Source organism: Petaurus breviceps, unplaced genomic scaffold (assembly GCF_028583685.1).
Source record: "Petaurus breviceps papuanus isolate PSGF00001 unplaced genomic scaffold, PetGlider_PUasm1.0 90763, whole genome shotgun sequence".
Classification (NCBI taxonomy): domain Eukaryota; kingdom Metazoa; phylum Chordata; class Mammalia; order Diprotodontia; family Petauridae; genus Petaurus; species Petaurus breviceps.
The window spans coordinates 2,905,300-2,916,793 of NW_027187340.1; the positions used below are offsets into that span (position 1 = coordinate 2,905,300).

Genomic DNA, 11,494 nt, shown 5'->3' on the forward strand with positions numbered 1-11,494 from the left:
CCATTCACACTTAACATTGATTCATGATACTTTAAATGTATTTCTCTTTACTTTAGAATAGTCAGCACCTAGCATTTATCAATTCAATACATGGCATTAAAAATATCATTTAAGGAAAAAGGATAACACTTTCTGCTTATGGTGAAAGGGAGGTATTATTACACTAGTAGTCAGGAAATGACTCATCTGACTAAATTTGTCCTCAAGGATAGTTTAGCCCTTTAATACATCTAATAACCTTTAGAGATGGTATAAACTTTTAAAAAACATTGTGCCAAGTTTCTATCTTTTCCTTTCCATGTTAGGGTCAGGAGGGGGTGGGATGTTAACCCCAGGAATGGCAGGAAATCTGGGTGTTTGTGGATGAGGAGAAAAGATGAAAGATGTGTGTGAATGGGGGTGGGGAGGGAAGAGAATTAAGAAGTGCCTGATGGCTGTCAATAACTTGAAAACAATGAGTATGAGAGTATTATTAGAATACCAAGCTGTAGGTGTAAAGAAGCAGAAAAAAGGTAAAAGAAAAAAGTCTATTATTCAAGTTTCCAATGATAAGAAATGCTCTTTAAAAAAAAAGGTAGCTGCTGGGGCGGCTAGGTGGCACAGTGAATAGAGCACTGGCCCTGGAGTCAGGAGGACCTGAGTTCAAATCCTGCCTCAGACACTTGACACACTAGCAGTGTGACTTTAGGCAAGTCATTTAACACCAATTGCCCTCCAAAAATAAAAAAAAAAATGACTGAGAAAAAATTTAGGGGCAGCCAGATGGCTCAGTGAGTAAGAGCACCGGCCCCAGTGTCGGGATAACTTGGGATCGAATCCGGGCTCAGATACTTAGCACCACACCCAGAAATAACTGGCCGTGTAACCTTGAGCAAGTTACTTAACCCCAATTGCTTAAAAAAAAAAAGGTAACTGTTAATGTTTCTATGTAAGAAGAGAGAACAGCAATCAACTTATGAATGTAATTTAAAGATAGACTTTATTCTCTGATGATTTACTCATGCAAACTGCATGTAAAAGAAAACAGTACAGTTTGTGAAACATTTCAAATGTAAAGACTCCAAATGTTAATTACAGAAGTAGTGTGACATACTTAAAGTCAAAACGGAATTTGTACAACTAATAATGGTTTTCATTTTGCTGAATACAGATTGCTTTATAATGAAAATTCTGCTAACCTCAGTAAAGTACAGTAATTGTTTACATATCTCCTTACATCTATGTCATTTTATTTTACAGTTGTGAGAGTTCTATGACCAAAAAACTTATAAATAAAAAGAAAAATGTTTTGAAGCATTCAGGAGAGTGAACCAATGAGGCTTTATCTAATCCACCAAAAATGTGATAAAAAATAGTAATTATATAACTTTCTTGCAGAATTCACATTTTGTGCCTTTGAGATCAATTCCTTCTCTGCATATCTGTGGCAGATTTACTACTGAGAAATTACTTTCACTGATTAAACTGCAACTATGAAATCAGCTAAAACCAAAGATTTTAGACACTGGATTGCCAACTTAAATTATTTTTAATAGGCCACATATTTAAAATTCCTATTATCTTTACATTTAAAAGTCCCAAAGTGGTATTCAGATAATTTGGATACTTTGTAGTTTTGACCTTAGAAAGACTGGATACTATATAAAGCATATTCTTTTCTCAGAATCATCAAGGACATTCCATACAGGTTTTTAAAATGTCAGTCAAGCAGACAGTGTAGCATGTAGAAGGAAGAACAAACTACACAACTTATTATAGAAGCATTACAGATATCCATGTCATATTTACATAATGGAATCCTGCCTGAATGCCAGAAGTTGCTACTGGGTATGCTTTATAGCTATTTTACAAAGTTTGCTTACTTGAAAGCATACACCTACTAATTTTTGTTTTTCTTTTTGTTTTTTAACAATTTAGTCTATTGTAAAATATTGTACTGTATTTTGAACATAAGTGCAGAATAAGAATAGATAATGGCACATTTAGAAAACTCAATATCCTATAGATGATTGGATAATGAGAAAAGTGTCCCTCCAATCACCTCATCAGAAACAGACGACACCATGGAATGTTAGTTATCCAAGTCCGCACAGGAAACAACATTCTAAACTGCAATCATCTACTAGCCAGCATCACATTGAAGGCATCTTTAAACACTCAAGCAAAGACTGCCGGCATAAACTACTGAACCATCCACACAAGCGCACCCACGCGCAGCACACCCACACCCACACATACACTCCACACTATAATTACATTGTTTTCAAGATAGATACTGATTTTTCCACGAGAAAGGTATCAAAATTTGCTACTAAAAGATGACAGTGCTTTCACAAGATTAAGTACAAGTTAGCTTGCAAGTACAAGACTATGACAAAAAAAAGTTTTGAGTGGTCTAGTGTAGTCGCCTTAGGTTTTTCTGGTGATCATACCATACTTGATTATGCATAAACTCCTCAGTTTATAACTTGAAATTCACAAAAAGTAAAGTTAATTTTGAAAATTTTTAGATATCTGATAACCCTGTATCATACACTATATGTTTACTGTCTTTTAGCCTCACAAAGTAGGGTAACTGCACACTTTTATTTGGATTTGAAATGATAAAGGTTGACACACTAACATCAAATTAATTTCTTTAAAAAAAAAAAACCACCTTTTTTTTCCACTAATGACCCTGATCTAGTTTAAAAATGTGCATAAAAAGGTACTGTATGTCTTATACCATACTGACATTTAAAAAAAGTTTAAAAGCCAAACAAAGCCCCATAATATGATATAAAGCAAATGTTTTCTCCCACGGTTCTTCCTCTCACAATGTGCAAAATAAAAAAAGGCAAAAAGATTAAAAGCAAATTTACCATTACTATCTTTCTCTTGCCTAGTGCTTTATGACCTTGTTAATAGTACAAAGTCAGTAGGGACTATGCAGAACTTTGGTATAAATGACATAACAATACTACCATCACAGCTGAGGGATAAAGGATAGTTAGGGAGGTACAGGGAAGTGGGAAGGGAGATTTAGTAATATCCCATATTTGTTAAAATAACATCAAATTAAAAGTGAAATAAATCACATTGTACTATACACACACTTTACACATTGAGCACAGAAAAGAACTATTAATAAGTCTAACAATATTTATAAAAAAAAAGAAAAAGTCTTTTCCACAGAGACTAGAAACTTGCTCAGTCTTATCTTCATCTGCCCATATCTCAATCTTTAGAGCCAAATTTAATTTCGATTTTTAAAAAAATTAATAATTTTTACAACTACAGATTTCTCCTAAATGGAGACTGGTCTTTCCTTGATTTCCCTTTAAAGTCATTAATATCTAAAACTGTTGCAATCCAGATTTTTAATCAACTTCCTGAGGGCTGTGATTGAGAAGGAGGAGCCATTACAATCTGTGAAAGTGCTGGCTCTGTACTCTGGTCCGCCATCTGGGTAAGGACTGAAGTGGCTACAGCTTCTGCCTTGGAAGTTGAACTCACTCCATTGGAAGTGCTGACGGAACTGTGCTGTATCGCTTCAGGATGGGGGCTACTTGGCACGGAAATGTCTTCTGAACTATCATCTTTATCAGCAGCTGAGAAAAAAATGAGAAAATATTTACTTTTCTCAATGAAACAATGGTAAGGTTAGCTTATACATGATGGGCCACTGTGCTGATTACTTTAGAATGGGCATCTGATGAATTGTTCATTAGCTAGGAAGGAGCAGGTGTGACATAGTGAAAAGAATGGTAAATGGGGCAATCCCCTAAGCTCCCCTAATGTGAGCTGATAGGGCCTTCAAGTCTCTACCCCCCACCCCTGCCCAGGAATTGATTGTGCCTTCAATGGCCAACTGAAAGGCACAAATGCAACAAATAACAACTCCCGTTCATATAGTGTTTTTTTTAAGGTCCAAAAACACTGCTTTATTCCTGTAAAGTGTGGAGACGAAGGGGGTACTACACAGGTCTTTTTCAGAATAGGGGCTCCAGAAATACTGTTGAGTTGTTTAGAAATAAGTGGGGGGACAGAGGAGTGGCAGGTTGCCAAAACATGTCATTTAAAACCCCTTATTAACATTTCTATTTATCAATTTACTATGGAGAAAACATTTTTGCTTAGTCCTATGTATACACACATTTGCTGCTTTTAAAATAAAAATATTTATTACATAGCAAAGAGACACCACAATGGGCTATACATGAGATATGTTTTCAAATTATTCCCTCTGCATTTTTAGAACTGCAGTGATTTTGGCTGACTTTCCATCTACTGCAGCAATGGATGATTACAACACCTGATTCTAATGATGCATACACATGAGAATAAGCAATATTTAGAGTCTAAATGCCACCAGCTGTTACAGTTATGTGAATTAATTAAGATTTTTAAAAATCCACATTAGAACTCCAGATACTACAAAAGAACAGAAATTCAACTCCAAAAAAAAAGCAAAAAAAAAAAAAAAAGAAGAATAGAAATTCAAAAAAGTCTATCTACAAATTTGCTGTCTGGAAAATAGTCTTCTGCTATTCCTTTAGTAGAATGAAAACTAGTATTTTTTAAATTCAAAATTTAGCTGTGAAAAGCAATACTAAATCATATTTTACACCAGATCGGCAAATATACTCTCATCTGTTTACCTAGGGTAAATGTTCATTAGTATAATTAGAATCATAGAATGTTAGAATTGTAAGGGGTCTTAAAAAATTGTCCACTTTATTTTTCTTAGGTAAGCGCTTTCCCCCTTCCCAGTAACCCTTTATTTATTTTATAATATAGCAAAAGCATTTTTAACATTCTTTTATGTGCCAGGCATTGCCGAGCCTTCAAGGAAGCTTACATTCTATCAAGCAGAAAGAACATATAAAAGTCAATATGAATATATAGAGAATAAATACAAATTAATTTTGGGGGGTTAGGAGAGGCACTAGCCATTGGGATACCTGAGCTGAGATTTAAAGTAAGTGAGGGATTTGAAGAAGTAGAAGGGAGGAGGGAATTACTTTTAGAAATGGAGACACAGGAACTAGAATGCTGTGTGTGAGGAACAAGAAGATGGTTGACTAGAATACAGAATTTAAAAAGGGAAGTAATACGTAATAAGCCTTGAAAGGTATGTGGTAGCAGAGGTCGGGCTGTGAAAGGTTTTATATACCAAAAAGAAGAGTCTGTATTTTATCTTTAAAGGCAACATTATGAAGGAATGGCAGTCCAGAGACACAGCCACTTGCTGAAGGTCATACTAGTTGGTAGAACTGGGAGTGCAACATGTGTATTTCAAAGACTCACTGAGAAACGAACTCCTCCCCCAGGGCATCCCTTCTGGGCACCAGGCCTGAGGTTTCTATTGCAGGGGAAGAGTTTGAAAGTAAGACTTCTAGTGAACTTTGAACTCTCCACTGTCAGAATTATTCAGAAATAAATTGTTTCTTCTTTGGGAAACTTTAAAAAGACATTTGGAACTACTTATAGTAGATGTATTCCCCAAAAGGTAGGACTGGAGGTTAATTTACATCTTCCTTATCTACTTTATTTTACCACTGGCCCTGGAGTCAGGAGGACCTGAGTTCAAATCCAGCCTCAGAACACTAGCTGTGTGATCTTGGGCAAGTCACTTAACTCTACCTCCAAAAAAATTTTTAAGTTGATGCAGTTTAACTCATAGTCATTTCTAGATTTTCTTGCATCTCCTTACCTTTAAAATCTCTCTTTAAAATCTGTCCCCTCTGCTATTCCATGCTCCATTGAGGAAAAAAAAAAAACCCCACTACATCAAAAAATAAATATCCCCACAAAAAAGCAACCCCCCCAAAAAAAACCCTAAACTAAAAAATAAAGCCCCCAATACACAATTTCACACTCTAGTGAAAAGAAATTCCCACACTGACCATGTCTTAAAACACTTGTCTCTCCATTTTAAGTTCACCACCTTTCTCTGTCAAAAGGTAAGTGAAGTGTTCCATCTTCATTCTTTTGGACTCAGGGTTAATCAATGGTAATCGGAGTTCTAAAGCCCTTCAAATTTTCATCTAATTTTTTTTTAATTAGCAAGAATATTTTTATTGGGGAGAAGGGTGAGAGGGGAACCTGGTCCCAAAGTATGCAGGAACCTTGACAATTTTCTCATGATATCATATACCTCAAAGGTGCAAAATATACACAATTCAAAAGAAGATTATTGATTATCACAGAATTAGGGTGGAAAGGGACCTCTAAACCTCAGATTTAGAGATTATTTGATACAATGCGTGCAAAGAAAAAACAATGACAATTTAAGCAAACAGGACATTGAACTATAAAGGTAGCTTCATTTCCTTTGTTTCAATATTCTATAGCAAGACAGGGGAATATAGTGGCCTTTAGAAACAATGAAGCTGATCTGGGATAAGGGGCATAGGAAAAAAACATATTTTGGAAAGAATATTTCAAAATGAACAAACAGGGAAAGCATATTTATTTAAATGTATCTAGGAAACCTCAAAGCTCCACTGTCTTTAGCTACAGGATAATGATTCAGAAAATTCCTAATAGCAAAATGTGAATATTAAATTTATATTTAATTGCATACTAGTATTAGCTCTAGAATGTGAGGAGAAAATGGGCAATATTAACAATCACAAATACAAGGCCTAAGAGTTACGTGACAGGATAAGGAACCTCAGAAAAAGTAGTAACTGCAATGGGAAATATTGTTTCACTGTTATTGAGAACTTTGCTTGAGGTAAAAGTATGCTTTGCTTCACGATTCTGAACACACAATATCTTCCATTCTTTGATCATTCTAACATCCTATGAGCTGTCATGCCTATAATTGTATATATTTTAAAATAATAAAATAATTATAATCATTCCTGAGTGCAATTATTTTTTTAACAAATGGTTTTAGCATTGCCCAAATCTGGAGAGTAAGATTTATAGTCACATAAGATCACTCTTCTCTTCTGTTTGCTATAATATCACTGTTCTTTTCAATTATTCTTTACTTTGTCTCACTATACTCTTATACACTGGCCTTCACTGACAAAGTTTTGTACCATACACCAAATTCTACCAAGTGCTAGTGAACAAATCCTAGCTAGCACCCTTGATTATAAATGCTTTTTATTCACAAATATATTCTAAGAAGTTAATCTAGTCACTATAAATATAACAGTATACAATCTACTTACTTTCATGCCATAATATCTATCACTGCAATAGTTTGCCACATTAAAAAATTTTAAGTATCTTATAATTTCCTTCGTTTTCTCCAAATGTAAACAAGCCCTTAATCTGTTCATTTCTTTACCATTTTTCATTGTAAAGGAAACTGGCTTTTATGTACTACTGACAATATATTAGAATTTTACTTAATTTACACGGAGAGGAAGGAAGGAAACAAGAGCATGGATAATCCCAAGCAACAAACAGTAATCTTATTCTTCTCTTAAATTTCCTATCAAATGGTCTACTGTTTCAGGCATTCAATTCTCATTCATTTAGCTTTTCAAAGTTATTTTATTTAGTCTTGGATGCACTTCCTGGGAATATACTGGGCAGATCATGGGAAGAAATTGACTGAACTAAAAACGTACTTATAATATACAGAGAGAAAGAAGAGAGACAAAAATTTGCTGCTGATAACAGAGGGTTAGTGGCACAGTGGATAAGAGCTCCAGGCCTGGAGTCAGGAAGACCCGAATTCAAAACCAGGCTCAGAAATTTACTAGCTGTGTGACTATGGGCAAGTACCTTAACCCTGTCTGTCTTGGTTCTTCAGCAATAAAATGGGCTTGAGAAGGAAATGGCAAATCTCTCCAATATGCCTGACAAGGAAACCCCAAAAAGGGTCACAAAGAGTTGGATATGAGATTGAAACGACTAAACGATAAAAAATTGAGGGTTGGCAATTTTAAAGTTATTAATTTCCTGACTTTGTAGGATATTCATACAAGCCTAAAGTGAGTATACATTTCCTTTCAAACTATCAAAATTCAAGAATGCCTCACTTGTTAGGAAAATCATGTATGCATAATGTTATCCCCAGCAGTTTCTATATGAAATTATTTTCTTCTGTCAGATGGGAGCTATAATGGCCTCATCCCTGCAGCAATCATTGTTAATATAAATCCCAAACATATTTCTATACGGTTCCAATTTACTTCACAATGTGATTCGCTATTCTGTCAAAATGACTAGATATCAAAGGACTGAGATTTATGTGCTCAAAACTGACAAAAATCAGTGTTCTAAATATATATGGCAACAGAGAGTTGCTAAATCTCTGGAATCTTTTAAATTAAAAAATATTGCCCATTCTGATGAAACTGCTTACAATGACTACAAGTAAAGATGGTGGCCATTAAGTTTTATCGCAAGCACCTGAGGAACTGTTTGCACGCAATAGAAAATGTTTCTTTTCTTCTGAATTACTGACATTGGCAAATTAAAATGAAGTGGATACATATGGCAGAAACAATCTTCACATTTACAAATATCCTGAAATATCCCTAAATCATAAAAACGAAAGCTGTGGGTTATATATTATGAATGTTGCCTAATGCATTCCCAGCTCTGTTATTTGTTACAAATTTGTGTACGATGGACAAAATTGGCCATTTATTCAACAGCAGCAGCTGGTTCTAACATTGTGCATCTTATCCCCCAAAAAAGGAAGTTCCTAAAGGAAAAACAAAATTAACCTTTAAAATGCTGAACACAAAAACTGAAGCATTTATTTTTTTGTAAATGCTTTTTCTATCAATAGGATAAACTTCTGCTTTTTAGCTTTCTGTTTGTGTACCTGTAAGGAATAGCTACAAAGTTCACAATGCTGAATACATTAAACATTCAAGGAATCTAACAGAGGACAGACAAAATAAGCTGAGATTGACTTTTTTAAAAAGAATCACTGATTTTAGACATATTGTTAAGTACAGGACAGCTGCTACCCGCTACTCAGTCATTAGAGAATTGGGGAGGAAGGGGTGATCTTTCACTTTGCCAATCTAAGAAAACATACGGCCCTGAAAAGACACACACATTTTTAGTACTTCCAATATTGTGAAAATTATTGGGAAACTTCATTTATCTATAGGAAACTACAACCTTACAAGGTGATGCCCATAGAAAACTGAAGAAAATCTATAGTTGGGGGCATTTAGAAAACTAGGTTTAAATTACTACACGCAGGATCCTGTTCTCCAACAACCCTGTAGAAATACTGGTATTTAATCTTCAATCCTAGAAGGGCCGTTTCCATGTTTTTCATGCTAGCTCAGTTCTCACTGGCAGTATTTCACTGAAGCAGCCTCAGGCTGTGGGTAATGGGACATTACTCACCATGATAGCCAGATTTCTTCTGCATGGCGGTCACGGGGCAATCTTTATGAGCTAGAAGAAGCTGCTTCAGCTGTGCTACTTCATTTCTCAGCAGGGTGACTTCACTCTGGAGATGAAGAAACAACTTGTATGCCTTACCAGAGTCAAACTAAACATACATTTTACTATTTAAAGCAAGCAGGTATTAATATCTGAAAGTTGGACAACTTCAACAACTCATCTAGGAATATGTTACTTAAATACTTAATTAGCACTATTAGTTTTTATATATTTAGACATGCAAAAACTTTGCAAAGTTCATAAATTATGATAGGGCCATATCCATGCACTATGCTTCTAAATTTGTAGACAGCAAATTTCCTTTCAATAGGTCACCTTCACAATGGTTTGTGGTTTCAGGAGGCTTTCCTTCAACCAAACTGCACTAAAACTTATTCACGTTCATTGTAGGCTTGAAGTGATAAAGACACAATGAGAAGGTAAAGCCAGTCTGGAAAAACTTTTTTTTTTTTTGCCTTTTTTGGAGGGCAATTGGGGTTAAGTAACTTGCCCAAAGTTACACAGCTAGTTTTTGTGTGTGTGTGTGTGTGTGTGTGTGTGTGTGTGTGTGTGTAAAAACTAACTTTTACAGAAGACAATATATGGGCATTAAAAAGATGATATTACAAATATTGTACTAAGCCCAATTTTAAGAGAAATTTTTCTTTGTCCTTCATGCTTCTGGAGGCCTTGACTATAAAAAGCCTCAAGAGTTTATAGGGCCCCATACACTTTCAATGCATTTTATCTTCCTTTAGTTCTCTTGAATCTATATTTGGACGTTTCAGTGATGTGTTTACATTCTGAGTTCTATTTAAAAAACAACATTCTTTCAATGAAAAGGAAAATATGCAACCATCTTAAAGATTAAAGAATCTTAAAGATTAAAATTAGCATGCTAAATCCTGAAATCTCAGATAAGCAATCCAGAAACTAGAAAGATACCATGTATGAACAACACATGAACATCTGAAACATCTAAATGGTTCCACATGACAGAAATTTTAAACTGATAAACCAATGCTGATTTCTGTCCCACTCACTGAAGCTCTTCAATATGGCAGAGAGTACCTCCTATGGGTCATGAATAGCAGTATTCCTAGGAGTGCCTTGCTCTGATTCAAGTGTTGACACTCCAACTCTTTTATTAATACCACCATTCAAATACTAAATCCTATATAAATGAATAGCTGCTACTTACCAATAATATGTAATTAGCAATGACAAGGACATAAAAACAATATTTTCAATTATAGTAATGTCCCATTTATTTGGATATTAGCCTTCTAGCAACCTGAACCATTCAACACTATGAACCTGGAACCAGTAAGCGAAGAAATACTTCTTGAATGGCAAACGACTACCCCTCAACTTTATGGGCTTTCCCTAGAAGGGACAGTTAATATAAAAAAACAAAGGCAGCAGAAGGTTCACAGTCAAGAGAAGTAACAAGACACAACAGAAGGAAGAGACATTAGAACTATAAAAGGTGACACACAAGAATGGGAAAAGCCAAGCCATCTCAAATCACACGGTATAGGAGCAGACAATTCTATAACCTAAATAAATTCCAAAGGCATTGTTGTTACTACACAGTCCAACGGGTCATATTCATAATGATAACCTTAAGTTATCAAAAACATTAGATTAAGTTCAGAATACTCTGAGATGAAACAGAAATGTACTTAACATTTTGAAGAAAAATTTCTAAGTTTTGGTGCTTTATGTGGTAAATAGGTTATTCCTCAAATTCATTTATGTGAAGCAAATCATTCTCTGAAAATACCAAATAAAACAAGGTGTTACTGTATAACTAATGTCAATTCTTTATTAGTATCTATACTAATGAAGGTCAGTAGTGGCATAGAAAGCCCAAAATATTTCTAAAAATCATTTTCTCTCTCTCTCTCACACACACACACACTCACAGACACACATAGACAGATACACACACACACACACACACATCACCCCTCTCTTCGTACCAAAGGTCAGTACTGGCATGGAAAGCCCAAAATATTTCCCCCCCCCAAAAAAAACAAAAAAAAAAAAACCAAAAATATTTTCTATCTCTCTCTCTCACCCACTCCTCTTTGTACCAACACACACACACACACACACACACACCGTCATC

General features: G+C 35.0%; 1 protein-coding gene across 2 annotated transcripts in view; it reads right to left on the bottom strand.

The window, feature by feature from the left end:
* Positions 1-962: 962 nt before the first annotated feature.
* The window catches only part of ATF2 (activating transcription factor 2), a 134,697-nt gene continuing 124,165 nt past the window's right edge, over positions 963-11,494 (bottom strand). For both annotated transcript variants that reach the window (XM_069068449.1, XM_069068448.1), the window contains 2 exons: positions 9,322-9,427; positions 963-3,590 (listed from right to left, as the gene is read on the bottom strand). In XM_069068449.1, the coding sequence (XP_068924550.1) occupies positions 3,364-3,590; positions 9,322-9,427 (333 nt within the window). In that variant the 3' untranslated portion in view covers positions 963-3,363. The remainder of the gene's footprint in view (positions 3,591-9,321; positions 9,428-11,494) is intronic.